The sequence below is a fragment of the Hylobates moloch genome, unplaced genomic scaffold, assembly GCF_009828535.3.
Source record: "Hylobates moloch isolate HMO894 unplaced genomic scaffold, HMol_V3 SCAFFOLD_19, whole genome shotgun sequence".
Taxonomy (NCBI): domain Eukaryota; kingdom Metazoa; phylum Chordata; class Mammalia; order Primates; family Hylobatidae; genus Hylobates; species Hylobates moloch.
In genome coordinates, this window is record NW_026652294.1 from 19,887,318 (window position 1) to 19,905,543 (window position 18,226).

The 18,226-nt window shown below is 48.2% G+C and overlaps 2 protein-coding genes across 7 annotated transcripts in view; one reads left to right on the forward strand and one right to left on the reverse strand.

Annotated features, from left to right (window-relative positions):
* The window catches only part of SYN3 (synapsin III), a 565,053-nt gene that overhangs the window by 296,269 nt on the left and 250,558 nt on the right, over nt 1-18,226 (reverse strand). The gene's annotated exons all lie outside the window — the stretch shown is intronic.
* TIMP3 (TIMP metallopeptidase inhibitor 3) overlaps nt 13,058-18,226 on the forward strand; it is a 61,273-nt gene continuing 56,104 nt past the window's right edge. The window contains exon 1 of the mRNA XM_032140022.2: nt 13,058-13,475. Coding sequence (XP_031995913.1) covers nt 13,355-13,475 — 121 coding nt within the window. The 5' untranslated portion in view covers nt 13,058-13,354. The remainder of the gene's footprint in view (nt 13,476-18,226) is intronic.

Here is an 18,226-nt window from a genome sequence, read left to right on the forward strand (position 1 = left end):
AACAACTCGGGACACCTCTGACTTCCTTCCTCCTCCTTGCCACATGCTGCCCGCCCCCCCCAAGCCAGATGCCAGCCACCTCTGCCAGGCCAAGGGGTGGCCAGGATAGGATTGCCAGGCCCCCCTCCAGCTGGCTCTAGCTCCAGGCCTCTGAGCCGCCTTCACTTTGCCTTAAAAATGCAAAGCATTCCAGCCATTTTAATTACTGGGCGTTGCATAAGCCAGCAACCAGTTCATACAAAGGAGCAACAGACAAAAAAATGATTTTTCAACATGCCTTCAGCCTCTCCCCTTCTTTCCTCCTGAAATCAGCCCCCAATCACTGCGTCCCAGGCCTAGGAAAAGCACTCCAGGTATGCACAATCTCTTTTTGAGTTTGTTGATGTGACATCAAGGTCTTTTTTCTCTAAATACTTGAGGCAAAAAGCAGTTCCAGCCACCTTCAAGTGTTTTGGAAAGTTACTGATCATATTCCTACTTGACATGCTAAGACAATCAGAGGACTCCACATTATATACATTGAGAACTCTGATATAAAACAGAGCTCAGTGTGCAGTGGGTCTGTCCAGGCACCAATTCAGGGCACTTTCAGTTCCTGAATGACTTTACTATAAGGTACTGCTAAGAAATGAACCTCAAACACAATGTTCCAGTAATGCTTTTGTGTGGAGAATTATTAGTACTTAAATATTTTTGTGATTGGGGAAGCTTCCATGTTTCCTAATTCTGATTTTTCAGTAGCCTCTAAACTGTCTTAACTAAATTTAATCCAACAATTTGTTGAGGACCTACTGGGTATCAGTATTGGTTACGTTCTCAGAAGAGGAAATTCAATTAGCCCTGTCAATTAGCTCACTTTCTAAGGAGGGAAAGTTACACAGAAACTGACAATCCCAGTACAGGGTGATGAACTTCAAGTCAAGTCATCTCTGATGGGTGCTCCCAGCTTGGGTGGGAGGAAAGGCTACTTGTAGATTGTCTTAATAATATTGACAGTGGCCATTCACTGATTGGCTGGCTCTGTGCCAGGAATTCTGCTAAACCCTTTCCACATACATCATCTTATTTATTCCTTGTATCTCTGTGAGGTAGGCGCTATTGTTGTCCTTGTATTACAGACCAGGATACGGAGGCACAAGAAGGTTAAGTTACTTGTCAAAGGTCACACAGTTAAGAAAAGGCAGTAGTGAGCTGGTAAATATTTAATGAGTAGCTCTACAGTACAAAGAGCCCTCATTTGCAGTGTTTGCCAATTTCTGTGGTGTAAATACTCCCATCATAGCCAATTTTAAGTTACCAAGGTAATGTTCCTGAATGCAGTAGCACATAATTATATAATATTTCCACCATACAGAAACAACAGATGAAAGTTATCCTGAAAGCATAGATAAGAGTATACTGTAAGGCCGGGCGCGGTGGCTCAAGCTTGTAATCCCAGCACTTTGGGAGGCCGAGGCAGGCGGATCACGAGGTCAGGAGATGGAGACCACAGTGAAATCCCGTCTCTACTAAAAAATACAAAAAATTAGCTGGGCATGGTGGCGGGCGCCTGTAGTCCCAGCTACTCAGAGAGGCTGAGGCAGGAGAATGGCGTGAACCCGGGAGGCGGAGCTTGCAGTGAGCCGGGATTGCGCCACTGCACTCCAGCCTGGGCGACAGAGCGAGAGTCCGTCTAAAAAAAAAAAAAAAAAGTATACTGTAATAAATAATTAAGGAGTGAGGAATTTCAAGTGTTCATTAATATAATTTATTAGTATAACACTATATAATTAAATTAAACTTTATTTATTTATTTATTTATTTATTTATTTATTTATTTATTATTGAGACGGAGTCTCGCTCTGTCGCCCAGGATGGAGTGCAGTGGCATGATCTTGACTCACTGCAACCTCCACCTCCTGGGTTCAAGCAATTCTTGTGCCTCAGCCTCCCAAGTAGCTGGGACTACAGGCACGTGCCATCACGCTTGGCTAATTTTTTGTATTTTTAGTAGAGACAGCGTTTCACTATGTTGGCCAGGCTGGTCTCAAACTCCTGGCATCAAGTGATTTGCCTGCCTCGGCCTCTTAAAGTGATGGGATTACAGGTGTGAGCCACTGTGCCCCGCCAAAATTTTAAATAATGCCTATGTTTAATGACCGACTTGCAAAATTCCCGAACGTATAACAATTGGCTCTGACAAGCCAGGGTGAGCCAGCTCCAGTGCAGCACTAGGGTCTCTAGAACCTTGCTCTTCACCATCGCAGACAAGTAATAGTAGCTAGGAGAAAAGGTCAAAGGAATGGAATGAACAAAGACCTAAGACGTGACTACCAGAGAAAAGAAACACAATCATATTTAGTGTTCACAAAATCTTTTTAACTGATCACTAGAGTATACAGAGATAGTGAGGAGTGCAGGATGGGACGCTGAACTTGGAAATCTCCACCACTGATTAACTGTGTAACCTTGGCTACATTACTAAACGCCTCTGTGCCCCAGTGTTCTTTTCCATAAAATGGGCATGACCATAACAGCCCCTACATCATAGAGTTGTGTGAATCACATACCTTTACACTTGCATATTACATAGAATAGGACCTGGCACATAGCAGCGCTCAGTAAACGTTAGTTACTTATTGTTTGATCTTTGCAGCTGCCTCTGTGAATTAGATGTTTGCCTTCACTTTATAAGGATTCAATTTATGCTTAGAGAGCAATGCAGGAGGCTGGAGGAGATAGGACTCAAATGTTCTGATTCTAACTTCGGCGCTTACCTCAAGGGCTGGAGGGCATATTGACCTGGCTCAGTACTGTTCTCCAAGAGGGGCTGCCGACAAACTCAATGCCCTGCTAAGTGTCACTTCTGATAGGGGCCATATCTAATTAATGGCTCCTCACCCTTGATTGGCGGGTACAGGCATTCCGGGAAGAAAGATCCATCTGGTTTCAGAAACTGGGCATCTGACCTTTGCATCCCTTCTTATTTTCCAAACGCTCACCTTCTGCTTGAAGAGGCAGGGTGGTGGGGTGGTTAAGAGGATGGGCTTTGGCTTCCGATTCCAGCACCGCAGCATACTGGCGATGTAATCAGAGTAAGTGACATAATCTCTGTGTACCTTAGTTTTCACTGCTGATGAAAAGGGATGGCAACGGTGATCTCATCTACCTCATGGCTTTTACTATAAGAATTGGTAAAAATTAATATATGCAAACCACCTAGAAGAATACCTGGTACCCAGTAGGCACTCTATAGGAATTAGTTATGACTATCAAATTTTTTAATTCCCTTTTGCCTCCTTTCTTCCATCCCTTCTTTGAGTATTAATTACAAGGTCAAAGGGGATAAAAGCACATGCTCTTTCTTTATAAACACAGGTCACCAGACTATAGGCTACTTGAGGGCAGGGGCTCTTCTCATTCACCTTTATACCCCTGAGGCCACACCCTGGTATAAACAGTCCTCAGTGAGAATTTACTATGTGCCAGGCACTGTGCCATGCATCTTATTCAGCTTACAGTGTTTGATCTTCATGAAAATCCTATGAGGTATGCATCTCTCCTCCCTTTTACCACGAGACAGCTGAGGCTCAGAGAGAGGTTAAGGAACTTGTTCAAGGTCACAGCGAAGAAGCAAAGAAGGATTAAAACTCAGGCTTATGACATCACAGGCCTTGGTTGGTTCCTAACCTCCCTGTTGGGCTGCCTTCTAGAATATTCCATGGGAAATTCTGAGAGATTGTTAAATCCAACCCACTTGGTTTTACATTTAAAGAAAGGAGTCACTGATTTATTTACTGAAGGTCACACAGCTATTTTATGTGGTAAGACTAGGATAATAACCTGGTATATTGCCTCAATCTCATGTTTGAAATTTCAGGAGGAAATGAAGCCAGGTTCATTAGCTGTTAAAATATACTGATGAGTATGCCACCAGCTTGCCTCTGGTTCTGGGCCCTATCGTTGTAATACAAATGTAAATTTCCTATGGCATCTATCAAAATTTTGAGTAAGGAAGGGCACACCCGCACCCCTAGAAATTGCCTGCCAAGTCACTTCTCCTGCCTTCTCTCCATTGCAAACCAAATGAAACAGAGATGCATCTCACTTGCCTGCTAATAAAGCTCCCTCCCTGGCTGTCAGAGGTAGGTACTATGCTTCTCTCTGCTTGGCTGCATCAAGAGCTCTGAGCACTCAACGAGAACCCAAAAGACAAAGAGAAAATCACCAGCGCTGCAAATGCCCCAGTGAACCTGTGGGCACATTGACTTTGAAGTGTTCAGAAAGAGTGCTGGTTTGGAAAGAGACCCCTGCATCTGAATCACAGCTCTGCCACTTCCTTGAGTGTAAGAAATTGAACATGCAATTTAACTTCTTTGACCCTCAGTTTCCTTGACCATAAAATGGGCATAATACCATAGTACCTAGTACCTATTATTAAGGATTGTGAGGATTAGTGGGACTATTGCATTGAAAGTGCCTTGTACATAGTAGGTATTCAACTAATGCAAGTTCCCTTCTCTTTTACTCATCTTAGAAACATTTTTCAGCTTATCATTCCAAGGTTGATGAGTTGCAGAGCAGGGAGATAATTATTTACTGATTATCTCTCATGGGCCCAGCACTGAATTAGAGCAGCCTGGAGTGATGGGAAGATGATGAGGTACTAAGGGGTCTGATTCTTTGTTTGCTTCTGCCAATAATCTGGTGTCTACCTCTCTAGGCCTGTTTCTGGATCTGTAAAATGAAGGAGTTCAACTTGGTAACCCACAGCTCTCTCCTACTTCTGACCTTCTGTCTTACCATGATCTGAGTTCCTAAACAACTCCCTGCTGCCTGGTTGGATAGTTAGCTCTATGATCTCACGCACACTTGACTATCCCACTGTAGTTCTTTCCACCAACTATTATTTTCTTGTCTTTTTCTCCCAGAAGACTAGGAGCTCCCTGGGAACAGTTCTATGCCTTGTTCACGTTGTATCTCCAGGGCCTAGCATGGAGTAATAGACATTCTGCCAATGTTTGGTGAATATTTGAAGGAAGGAGGGAAGGAAGGAGAGGACCCTGTCCCTTTCCTCCAGAGACTTGATCATCACACTATGACACATAAGATGTGAGGCAAATGGAGAATGTCAGTGGAGAATTCATGATTAAGGGCACACCCAGAACTTGGAAACAAGGTCATCTGTCTTACTGAAGCCATACATTCATGTGCCATGCTTGTGCTTAGCCATCTGTGGTAATAAATCAAGACATAGCAAGGGCAGAGTTGAAAATCTGGGAATACCAGAGCCCAAACTAGTTGACCTGGGGGTAATCTTTCAATGGTGACTTGTATACTAAAATGTAGAAGCCAAATGAATTCCAATATTCCAAGTGCAAAGAAAGTGTTGGGGAAGAGAAGGATGAAGTGGCCAGCCTGGTGCAAAGAACCAAGAAGATCCAAGAGCCCGCAGTTGGCATTTGTGTGTCCAGCATTGTCCCTGTTCAGGAAGAGAGGCTTTGGCCAGTGGTTGTGAGCACTGGCATTTCCTCAGCAAAGCTTTTGCTTCCATGAAAAGGAGAATTCCAGGGTATTTCAGCTGAAAGACCCTTCCTATGATCCCCTCAATCCCTGTGTTCTGAATCTACATACACCAAAGCAAACTTCTGAGGAGAAACTAGCTTCATATTGAAGCTCTCTGTGACTATCAGGAGGAAAATATGGGGGTGGTTCATGTTGACATGAGTCCTCTAGCCTATGTGAGAATGAAATACCTCACAGGAAACAAGCCCAGTGGGATTTTGGTTGGTTTGCTGAGCTCTTAGGATCAGTCCGTGAGACTGATCAACTGAGGGAGCCTCATCTAGTTGAGTTTCTGGACCCAAGGAGCTGGATTCCAGAACTTCTGTTGGGGTGAATGTGTGAAGGTGATACTCTGACTCCTCTTTTTCTCCACTCCATCCATTGGTTAGTTTATTCCTTTAATATTTGTTAAGTGCCTACTATGTGCATATGATGTGTTAGGCAGTCACAGAAGCACCTGGATTTGCTCGATATCTAGAGGAGAACCAGGGATATCAACCACTAGGGCAACAGAGTGTGTGAGGTGCCAAGCTGGAAGACTGGAGGACCCAGCGTGGGTGGGAGGTGAGTGAGAAAAGAGGAGAGGCCTGAGAGGGGGTGGCCCATTCTGCTGGGGCAGAGAGAGGACCAGAAAATATTCACTAAGTGGTGACTCTAGCTGAATCCTGAAAGATGAATATGTGATTCCTGGCAGATGAGGTGGAGGAGGGTGGGGGAATATATTGGTGGCGGCTAGATTCCAGGCCAAGAGTGCGTTGTGAACAAGGCTCAGAGAAACCGATAGCTGGAATATAAAGGGTTGGAAGAGGGCAGCCTGGGTTTAGAGAGATAAGCAAGAACAGGGCCTGCTGTTGTATAACTGCAGGGGCAGCCATCTCATTGTATTTTATGTGAAGAGGGCCTCCTCCAGGTGTGGACCGTGGGGCCCTGGGGAAGAGCCAGATCACAGAGGGCCTTGTTTGTCTTTGGAGCTTAAGACTTTGTTCAGAAAGCCACGGAGCACAGGTGAATCATTTCAAGCAAAGAATAGCATGCTTTCAGATTTATATTTTAAAAAATGTACAGAAGCAACAATGCAAAGTTAAAGTTGATAGAGAAAGACTCTGGGGAGGGTAACCAATTATGTCACTATTGAAATTGTCAGGAAAGAATCCACGGGAGCCTGATCCAAGGTAGAAATGGTAAGAATAAGACGAAGGGATGGTTAGAAGAGATGTGGATAGTGAGAATCTATAGGACCTGGTGAGTGATGGTGTCATCCTTCAGAATGGGTAACCCTGGAGGGGACGGAGGGGAAAAGACAATGAGTTTTGGACACCTGGAGTCCGAGGAGGCCATAGGATCTCCAGGTGAAATTGGGCAGGAAAAAGATGGAGATAGAAGACAGGCAATCAGAGGGACACTGTTGCTTGCAGTGTGCACTCCGGTGCACATAGCATGGTAGAGACCATGGGGGTGCGTGGGGTAGGCCAGGGAGAGTGTGGAGGCTAAAAGGGAATGGGAGAGAGCCAAGGACAGAAAATTGGGAAACGGCTACATTTTAATTTCAGGAAGAACCCGAGGAGTCTGCCAAGAAGACTGAGAAGGTACAGTTGGAGAGGTAGAAAGCAAAATCCCAGAGAGAGTAGGGTCTCAGCAGCCAAGTTTAAAGAAGGATGCGATCAATGGTGTTAACTGCCCTTTGGACTGTCCCCACAGCATAGGACAAGACCATATCAGTTCCAGCAGGTTCCGCTGAAGAAAGCTCATGTACCTTGCAGAAACAAGACCTCCAGCCCAGTCTAACAGGAGACCAACCACATGTCCATCCCATTCCCTCCCAAGGCATGACAGCACCTGGCTGAGATGCTCGTGTGTATTCTCTGTGTGAAGCTGAGCATGCAACCTTCAAAGAAACCACAAAGGAGCTACTCGTTTTTAAAGGAAAAACACATGAACTCCATGGGCATAAGGAAGACATTAAAACAGGGTTGGGGAGAAGTTCTTCTCCTTCCATTTCATAGTACCCTTCACAGAAATAATTGACTGCTTGAATATATGGTCATTGAAACACACATACACACACATACACGCACATGAAAACAAGAGCTGCAATATTTGACTCTGCTTTCCATTTCCCACCACCCTAGATAACACAGGATACAACATGGCTTTACTGCACACGTGTGTTTTCTGGCTTAAAAACACTGAGAGTAGATCCCTGTGGAAAGAAATATGAAAACCTGAGGATTCATGCTAATTTAGCCAGAGACTCTTACAGAGGGGTCTTCAATTTGCTGGCAGGGCTAGGAGAGTGCTGGGGCAATTTTACTGCCACAAAATTGGCTCCAGATGGAGGCAAGGAAAGGTGTTTACCCCCTGCTGGTGCCAGACACAGAGAGAGCCTGCAGTACCTAGCATCTTAGGCTCAGAATTGCCCAGTGCTGGGCAGCAACCCCACTGAGGGTCTGGCCAGAGCTCACGGGGATGAGTGGACCAGGCTGTCTGTTGCTTGGAAAAGGCCATTTTGAATATAATGACTTTCACATGGACTGTGGGGCTGGTGGAAGGCATCGCAGCTAGGGTCTGGAGGGGAAGAGGGAGGAAAGCAAAGAGGAGCTTCTCTACGAGGCAACAGAAATGACAGCACCTTCTCCAGGTTGAATTTCCAAAACCCAGCTCTGCCCTGGAAGAGTGGGACTGTGGTATCTTCTGCAGTGTTCCCAGATCGCCCTAAGGCCCCCAAACCAATGATTCACAACTATGCTGCTTCCCCAGAGAGCACCTCCCCCTTTGGTTGACATGTGGCCAGCTCAGGGGTGGAGGAGCTCCGGCAGCCACAAACCCAGACGGGATGTTGACTTGAGAGCTTTGTGGCCATGGCAGATGGGAGGGGTGAGCTTCACCCACTCAAAGGCACCCGCACCCCACCGATGAGTGTGGAATTGTGCTCTCCCGCCCTCGCAGTGAGACGACCGACCAGGACTGCAGGCTGAGCAAATGGGTGTTCTCTGGCTTATAGCACCCCCTAGCACCAGCCAGCGGGATAGAGCTCCGTGAACTCTCCAAGGAGCCACCACCTGCCTGTCTGAATGCTGGAAAGGGGTCGGTGGTGCTGATCATTGGACCCATTCAACCAATACTTATTAAACTCGTTGTTACCAACACTTAATCCCTGTGTTCTAGGGGCTTACACTCCAGGAAGGGAAACAGATGGGTAAACAATCACATTAGAGTCAGCTAAGTATTGTCAAAGAAGTTAATACAGGGTGTTGTGGGGATGCATGGGAGGGGAATCAGAGGAGGTTTCCCGGAGGTGACATCTAAGCTGAGGTCTGAAGGATGTGGAAGAGTTCAATAACTTCTGAAGACCAAAAAAAATGGTGATAAAAAAGACACCTTCCTAACCTTTTAGTGCTACGATCCAAGAGACAAACAAGCAGGTGAACGCATAACTACACTGGGCTCCACCATAAACCAGACCCTGTCTCTCCTAGGACTTTGGCATCACAATCTTCTCTGAAATTCTGTTTTTGGCATTGATTCTTGGGGGAGGTAGCAGTATAGGAACTCAGTGTTGGTTGCAAAACTGATGGATGGTCTTCAGTCTTGGGTACGTTCCCGTGTGTCAAACCTGTTTAAACTGCAGGACCCATCTCCCCTTCAGAAGCATTCACTTCTCCTACAGGATTTCCTGTGGAATCTTGGAGTTTTTGAGGCGAGAGGGATCCTGGATACCACTGAGTTCTATCTTTCATCCAATAAACACAGAAGTCGATGCCTGGACAGGCAAAGTGACTTGACCAAGGCAGGTGCACAGCTATTCTGCAACATTGGGAACAAATCTCGGGTCTTTCGATTTTTGGTTTCCACTCTACTTTCTTTTCATTTCCCAGAAACAAAGTTTTCATGTGCTTTTTTTATAGTGATATGTTTGGAATGCATTAGCTAGTAATTTAGAAAGGGAAAAAAATAAACACACAAGCGATAAACCTGTCATGAGGACAAACCTGTATTTCTTCTGATTGGCTCAGAGGGTGACTATTATCATGGTAGAGAATTATTTAATCAGTGTAAGTAAAATTTCTCTGTGGGCTGGGCACTGTACAAAGAGACTCAAATGAATCTGTCTACAGATCTGAAAAGCAGACACGAGATCTGTGAATGGCTGGGGTTTCCAACCCCACAGTACAAGCATGGGCCACACCTTACAGCTTGGAGGACTGAGCCCTGCAAATGGGCAAGTTCCTTCACCTGTCTGAACCTTATTTTTCCCACATTTAAAACAAGGATGAGTAGTTTCTGAGGTCCTTTCTATGACTTCTCTTCCTACAGACTCTAGCATCCTATAACTTGATACAAAGAGGGTGGATATGAACTCACCTTTCCTAGAAAAGTTCCAGGAAAGAGAATACCAGGTCATCCTGGTAGGTGTGTAAACAGGCCAGATAGATCTTGAAACTTATTCAGTTATTCCCAGATGTATAAATCTATCATTGTTCTTAGCTGTCAAGAGAAAGCAGGAGAGCCTGCATCTTCATTCCTTTTTTTTGAGATGGAGTCTCACTCTGTCACCCAGGCTAGAGTGCAGTGGCGCGACCTCGGCTCACTGCAAGCTCCACCTCCCTAGTTCACACCATTCTCCTGCCTCAGCCTCCTGAGTAGCTGGGACTACAGGCTCCCACCACCACACCTGGCTAATTTCTTATATTTCTAGTAGAGACGGGGTTTCACCGTGTTAGCCAGGATGGTCTCGATCTCCTGACCTCGTGATCCACCCACCTCAGCCTCTCAAAGTGCTGCAGTTACAGGCGTGAGCCACCGCATCCAGCCTGCATCTTCATTCTCACCGTTAGCCTCAGGTTCACCCCACATAGCTTATTAAGTGATGTTGAATAATCAATTCTTACATATTATTAGGCTCATGAACACCATGACATCCAGACTGATGGGTGCCTTTTGAAGGGGGTGACCCTAGCAGGAGGACTTCCCTACGCAAGGATTCATGGAGTTTGCTGTTTCTTTTCCTTAGAGTGAGAACGAAACTGCCTTCACACGGTGGGCAGAGGGGAACTGACTCAGGTTAGGAATAAGAGAGAATATCCCAACTGAAAAGCTCTTGGAATTCGCTGAACTTCAAGACACTGCGTGGACCAGCTTAGGATAGGGAGTGAGAAGAAATTAACCAAAAGGTAATTTCATTACTTTTCAGCGGGAAAAAAGATCAGATTACACTTGTGCTTTCATGATTAAGTAGCTGGTGGAATAAAACGCTTCAGATGCTTTCTATGACAGAACTGCTGCTTGAAGTTCAGCAGAAGTTATCTACTTGATACTTATATTCCAGGCAAGGCCTTCCGTTGGAGAAAATATCGGCACTTTAGACAAAACTGAAACGTGAAAAGAAAGAGAAGAGAGGGCCTCTGTCATGTAAGATGCTTATCCAAAGTGGATTTGGTCTGGAAAGTCTTCTAAAACCTTCCACATGACTGTGGAATAAGTCATGTGGGGTGCAGGGATAAGCGAATCTCTCAAATTCCACCACGTATGCCCTCATTCAACCTGGATCCTTAGAGTGGCCTCCAGGGCACTCTTTGCTCAGGACTCAGTCAGCTGTTGGCCACACCTACGCTCTCCAGTCTCCTGAGACCCTATTTGGTTCTCAGAGGGCTAAAAAGCAGTGTGGCTAAATATTCCAGGCCTCAAAGTATTCCTACTGTGGTTGGGGAAGTAATAGAATCATACCCCATAAAACAATGAAAACAGAGCTAGAAAAACATTGAGAGAAACATCTCTACGAGTTAGGCCACAGTTAGAGTGAAGGCAGGGAGGGTTTTTAAAGCTGGATGGAGGGGACAAGTCAAAAAGATGTGGAAACTGGTTTCCCTTTCCTATGGCTAAAGTGCTCAAAGGGGAAAAAGGAGTTTCAAAAATGTTCTTGGAAATACCATCTCTCACGAATTCTTCGACCTCTGCTGTCCCAACGTCACTTGTCTGAGATGTAAACAGAGGAGTTCTGAGAAAGAAGCTGAACTTGCATTTCTCCCTGTTTCTATTTGTTCCAAACTTGTGGCATTTCTAACAGGATGAAGTGGAAGAGAAAGGGAAAGAGACAAAAGTGTAGAAAGATGGAAGATCCCAGCTGCAAATGGCCATTTGCAGTTAGATGGAACAGCTGCCGACGTTCAGGGAAATACATGTCTCTCTTCAGATGGGAAGGGGCAGTGGAAAGTGGTGACTTGAGTTCCTGGCTGGCCACCAATCATCCCATCTTTCTGTGCCGGTTCTTCATCTGGAAAGTGGGAGTGATACTTGTGCTTGCTTTTCCTATCTACAAAGATTATTGTGAGAGCTATAATAAGGGGAGGTACAGAATCCTGCTTTTAAAAATACAAAGCAGCATCAAGATGTCAATAATAAGGATAGTAATTGTGTTAGTTATTTGCAATCATCTATTATAGCTAGTCGTCTAGGATCCTGGATCGTTCTGCTGGTTTTACTACAGTTTTGGATCAGCTCACCCCCAAATCCCTTGCTGAAGGGTGGAGCCCTGTCAGCCATGGGCGGGGAACCACTTCCTCTTGCCTTTCTACTTTCTGTCTTTCAAACATGCCCAGGGCCTTTGCACTTGCTGTTCCCCCTGCCTGGTACCTCTCTCCTGTGGCTTGCCCCAGAGCTGATCCTTCTCTTTGTCCACTTCTCAGCGAGGATGGCACTTCAGGGAGCCCTTCCCTTGCTATCGCAGAGACAGCAGCGCCCTCCCCAGTCATGTCCAACCCGGAACTCTTGTTTTCTTCATAGCCCTAGCATCACAGAAAATCACCCTGTGCATTCATGGATGTCCACGGGGGCAAGGGCTTTGTGTTGCTTAACCCAGCATCCTGAACCGTGTTTGCTGAATGAATACAGAACCCCGTTTGCTCTGGGGAGCACAGAAAAACAGTCTTCTATCATATATCATAGCCAGCTGCAAACAGCAGATGGCTTCCCACATCCCAGAGAGTAAGAAAGAGAGAGAGAGAGAGAGAGAGAGAGTTTGGGTCTTTCTCCTCTGTGCCTGCTCTCTCCAGAGAAACTGGAGGGGTAGCAGTTAGCATTCTCCTGCAGGCACGGTCAAGGTCTCTAGGACATGGCCACCCCTGACCTGTGGAAGGGGTCCTACTGGGGTGGGTGCATGGTAGTTGGTTCTGGTTTGGGTCAGAGGCACCCAGTGGCCCAGGTGGGCGTGGGGCCAGAGCGCAGACGAGAAGGGGCACGAGGGCGCCGCTCCGAGGACCCAGCGGCAAGCACCGGCCCCAGGCGCGCCCCAGCCCACCCACTCGCGTGCCCACGGCGGCATTATTCCCTATAAGGATCTGAACGGTCCGGGGGCGGCCCCGCCCCGTTGCCCCGTGCCCCCGGCCCCGCCCCCTTTTTGGAGGGCCGATGAGGTAATGCGGCTCTGCCATTGGTCTGAGGGGGCGGGCCCCAACAGCCCGAGGCGGGGTCCCCGGGGGCCCAGCGCTATATCACTCGGCCGCCCAGGCAGCGGCGCAGAGCGGGCAGCAGGCAGGCGACCGGCGCTCAGACGGCTTCTCCTCCTCCTCTTGCTCCTCCAGCTCCTGCTCCTTAGCCGGGAGGCCGCCCTCGGAGTCCTGCGCCAGCGCCGAGGTAGCCTCGCCGAGCCCCATCCCGTCCTGCCGGGCACTCGGAGGGCAGCGCGCCGGAAGCCAAAGTTGCCCCGCACGGCCCGGCGGGCGAGCGAGCTCGGGCTACAGCAGCCCCGCCGGCGGCGCGCACGGCAACTTTGGAGAGGCGAGCAGCAGCCCCGGCAGTGGCGGCAGCAGCGGCAATGACTCCTTGGTTCGGGCTCATCGTGCTCCTGGGCAGCTGGAGCCTGGGGGACTGGGGCGCCGAGGCGTGTACATGCTCGCCCAGCCACCCCCAGGACGCCTTCTGCAACTCCGACATCGGTAAGCGTTCCTGGTGCCCCGCCCGAGCCCCACGCTGCAGCCGGGACTGCAGCGCTGCTTACGGAGGCAGGGCGAGCCCCACTCCTTTCCTCTGCCCCAGGAGAGGGGCAGACGTGGTTGGGGCGGACTGGAGAAACTCGATGTCCTTGGGCGGGGGCGCTGGCATAGCTGAGGGGAAGATGCCCTGCAGAGGAAACTCACAGTGGCTGAGGGAGCCCCTGGCCGCCTTTGCTTTCCTAACTTAGGGCGTGAGGTTCCTACCAGTCCTTTTGACATCTGGAAAATGTCCCCATTCACTACTAACGGAGGAAGGGCTAGAAGAGAAGGGTGGGGAAACGGTTCCCAAAACTTGGAATGCTAACTAAAGTGCTGGGAAATTGAATAGTTAAAAAAAAAGAAAGTTGCCCGCCATGTGCACGGAAAGTTGCAGGAGAAACTTGGAGTACTCAGAGTCTGCATCATCTCCTGCACCCATGAAATTCATTCTTCTCACTGAGACCCAACCCAGCTGCAGGCTTCCCAGTCAAGCGCTAACCGAGCTTCTGGGACTGCCAAGTTTGGGTGGATTTAAGGGGGAAAATGAGGAGAAAGCTGTGGCGTTGACCCACCCCCTGGAGGCACTGTGTTTGAGAGTGTTGATAGCCAGCAGAAGGTGGCAGTGTGCGAGGGGTCACTTACCACATAGCTGTGAAAATTCACAGCAAGGTTATTTTTTTTTTTCCCTTGAATGTGTGTGGGGAGGGGGAGAATGGGCAGTGGAAAACAGATTTATCACCAAAAGAACAACGCTGCCAAGGGTCACATCACGGTGACAGTTCCAGACTGGACTTAGTGTCTTGAGTAGAGAGACCCTGTAAAGAGTAGACCTCCCACTCCTTAGTGTGTATGAAGGGCCCCGAGGGCATCCTGGGAGGCTTGTCTGGGAGTGTTTGGGACACTGTGTTTGGATGGCCAAAGGCGGAGTGGCATCTGGGAAACATCTCTCTCCTCCTTTGCAGCCCATAAAGCATGCAAGTCCAGTGGCTCTGCTGGGAGAGTGTGTGTGTGTGCGCGCTGGGCTGGGCGGTGGGGTGGGACAGCCTTGCCGCCCTCTGCCTGTGTCGATTCAGAGGTGAAGAATGGAGCATATGTGTTTTAAGTACAGTCATAAAGGAGAAGGAAATTTTCCACTGAGTCTTGGGTGAGGGACTCTACCAGTGTGTTATGGTGAGGAGGGGGAGGAGGTAGGAGCTTGGCAGGGGAGGCAGTAGGGGCCGGGAGGGGCACTGCTGGTGGGCTGCGCTGAGCCTAGAGGTCAGAGTGGGGGTGTGGTGACCAGAATGTCAGTGCAGTTGGCAGCTGAGGGTGTTTGTGTGACCTGAGGCCACCCTTGTAAGAGGCTCCCTGGGGCTTGCATGGTACATCCTCCCCTCTCCTGGGGGAACCCAGCTGGCCCCGGGTTTGTGGATTGCTTAGAAAGATCCTTCTGGGCAGCCTGAAGCCTGGGGAGGGTTTTCCTCCCTGCTCCCATGACCACCTCCACCCACATTCCACTTACCCTTTCCCTCCTCATCCCAGTTGGTGACATTCCCACCTGATTAGTGTGGGGAGTTGCTGCTGCGGCTGAGTTCTGGTTTTGCCCAGCAGGAGCACACACATGCTGCCAGGAGGCTGGCAGGTGGAATCAGGGTGTACAGGGGTGCAGCCCAAGTCCTTTTCTGCTGGAAAATGGGCTGTCTGGCTTTACTCGTGTTTTTTTGGTATGTAGTGGGAGTAGGTCCCTATTCTTCCCCCTTGCCCTTTGCTTTGGGGTTTCTACCCTAGAAATTGACCATGGAAAAGTGAAAACAAGCATGAGTAGATCCTGCTTCCAGTGGGGGCCTTCCCGTCTGCTTACTGCTTAGGTTTCCTGCGGTGGGTCTGAGCGATGCAGAAAGTTTCTTACAATTTCTCTGGATTGATACAAGAAATAGCTCCCTCGCTCCTCTTCATAAATTTCTCAGAGAAAAGCTAAGTTACCAGGAAGTACCCAAAGACCAGGAGATTGTGGAATCAAAAAGAAAAAAAGAAACGAAAAATCTTCGATGCTCTGGCACGGATCCCAAATTGTTCTGCCTGGGTTTGGTGAGCTGCACTAGTGGCAGGGATGAGCTAATGCTTTTAAAATGGGAGGTGTGGGTGTGAGCTGCTTGCCTGTCGACCTCCCTCGCCTTGCACAGCACCCTGCTGGCATCCAGTACTTGGCTCCCAAGTTTCCTTGCTCAGAGCCTTTCTGGTTTCCAGTCTGGGTTGAAACTCTGTCTATTCTCTCCCTCAAAAAAATATGAAGGAGCTCCCCATTCCTTGGGACCCACACAACCCCACCAGTCAACTTTGTAGCCCCCTAAAGGTGTTCACATCAGCCCGTCAACTTCCTCTTTTAAAACCATCATGGTGGTTTTCTCTTCATGGCTTGGTGCCATGTTGGCCTAGCAAAAGGCACAGGAGGCCTGGCCCGGCCCTCTCCAGGGGGGCTGCCCAATGGCCTTTCCTCCTGTCTCTGCTCATCCACAGGTGTCTCTTTTTGTCTTTTTTCCCCAAAGTCCTAGGGCCTGGCACGGCATTCTGGGGGAGGAGGAGTTAAAAGGTGTTTCTATGGCAACTCCAGGCCCTGCACCCTATGGAAGTGTTTAGGAGAAGAATAAACTACATGCCGGCTTGTAAGACACACTGTGGGGGAAAGAAAGGGACTTGGCAGCAGGCAGGATGTCTGTGGTCCCCCTCCCTGGCCAGTCATTGCCCCTGAAACTCCTGACAAAACCTTGACTCTAGAAGAGGAATGGGAGGGGGCTGGGGATGAAGAAGACGGCCTCGGCTGGGGCAGGTCTGCTCTGGCAGCTCTGTCCAGTTCAGGAAGGGCTGGGCTGTGCCAAGGGCTTTCTGAAAATGTGTGTGTGTGCGTGTGTGTGTGTGTGCATGTGTGGCTTCTGCAAAGGTGGCTGGCAGGGCTGAGGGGGTGCAGCAGAGAGAGAGAATTTTGCTTCAGAATGCCAAGCCCTTCTCTCCCTCTCTCCAGCCGCCTTTACATGGGAGGAATGGGGCTGTCGGATGGAGCGTGTTCGGGGCCTTCCTCTGAGCCTGTTGGGAATTTGAGCGTGAGGCTCAGCTGGGGGGCCTGCTGCCAGCCCCAGAGGATGGCCCCTGGATATCTCCAAATTGTTTTGACAGGGGCCAGTGCCAGCAGATTCTTTCAGTATCAGATCTGAGGTTGTCGTTTTAGCAAAGAAGCCATTTTCAAAGAAACCAGATCCATTCCCTCTCCCTCTTACACACAATTACACCTCAACACTGGGCTTTGCAACTTAAGGAAAATAGAAGGAATCAGACTTTGGAGAGGCGCCAGCACTTGGTAGGGCAAGTCTGGGGGACCCAGGCTGTGGATGTCTTGGGAACCAGGGAAGCAGGAGAGCTGCTATCCAGCTGGAGGAGGGAAGAGACATCTCTTAGGCCCCTCCTGGTTGCACGCACTTCCCAAATGCCATCTCTTTCACCCCCTCCTCCTACCCCCCACAGCAACCTTAAGAGTAGGTATTGCACCCATTTTTCAGATGGAAAACACTGAGGCTGAAGAGAATGTGCTTGTCCAAGGCCACCTAGTTGCTAAATGATAAAGCTAAAACGTATTATCAGTTATACCATGCTTCAAAAACGTTTCAACTTTCATTGACACATGACATTCTAAGGCGACCAGGAGATGGAATGGATGGTTAACATTTGAAGAATGCTTTTCTTCTACATTTGGGTTTTCTTTAAAAATATGAAGACAGCCAAAATGGCCAGAGGTTTTAATTAAACATCATCTTTAGGGAGGGAGAGATTATTATTATTCTAGGGTATCATAGAGGAAAATTCTAATGTTCTTTGGCTATTAGATCTGGAAAAGACCCTTGAAACCAGCAAGCCACAGTAATAAAAGGACTTGGTTTGTCTCACTGTGGCCCAAGGAGAAGTAAGGTTAATAGAGACAAGCCATTTCAGGGCTTCAAGACTCTTCCCTTAAAGGTGGGATGAGTTAGGGCTCCCCAGCGGGAGGTACCCAGTCTGCCAGTGTGGTAGGAGGAAAGCCAGGGGGGAGTCAGGAGACTGGGTCCCAGCCGGAGAAGGTGCCCCTCTGACAGTTCTGTGTCCCTTTCACAGTCCCTGGATAGATAAGGCTAGAAAAGTGGCTACAGAAGTAGCTTGGGTGGAGGGATTTTTGTTTGTTTTGCATGAACAGCAGGAACCATTCAGCTCCACTGCTGAATGGCACATTCCGACAGGTTCATTAATTAAAAACAAAAACAACAACACGATTTTCCATCGCACTTGGCTTTTACCATTCCAGCCAGGATGGACAAGGAGGCCCCTTCTTCTACCTTTTGTGGTAGTCAACTCCTGGGTGGCCTTGAGAGGCAGGGTGGAGTGGTGGAAAGGCAATGGGGAGGGCAGATCTGAGCTCCACTCCTTCCTCTGGGGCTTGTTGGCTATGTATGCCTAGGCACATATGGGCTATCTTTGAGCTTTAGTTTTCTTATTTATACAAGGGGAATAACAATTTGTACCATCTTGGCCTGTTTTACCTATATTTTAAAAGCTACAAGTATATGAATGCATTCTATGTCCATGTATGTATCTCTCTGTATATCTACGATATATTCATTTCTATTTATCATTCATCATCCATCCATCTATCTGTCTGTCTGTCTGTCTATCTATCTATCTATCTATCTATCTATCTATCTATCTATCTATCT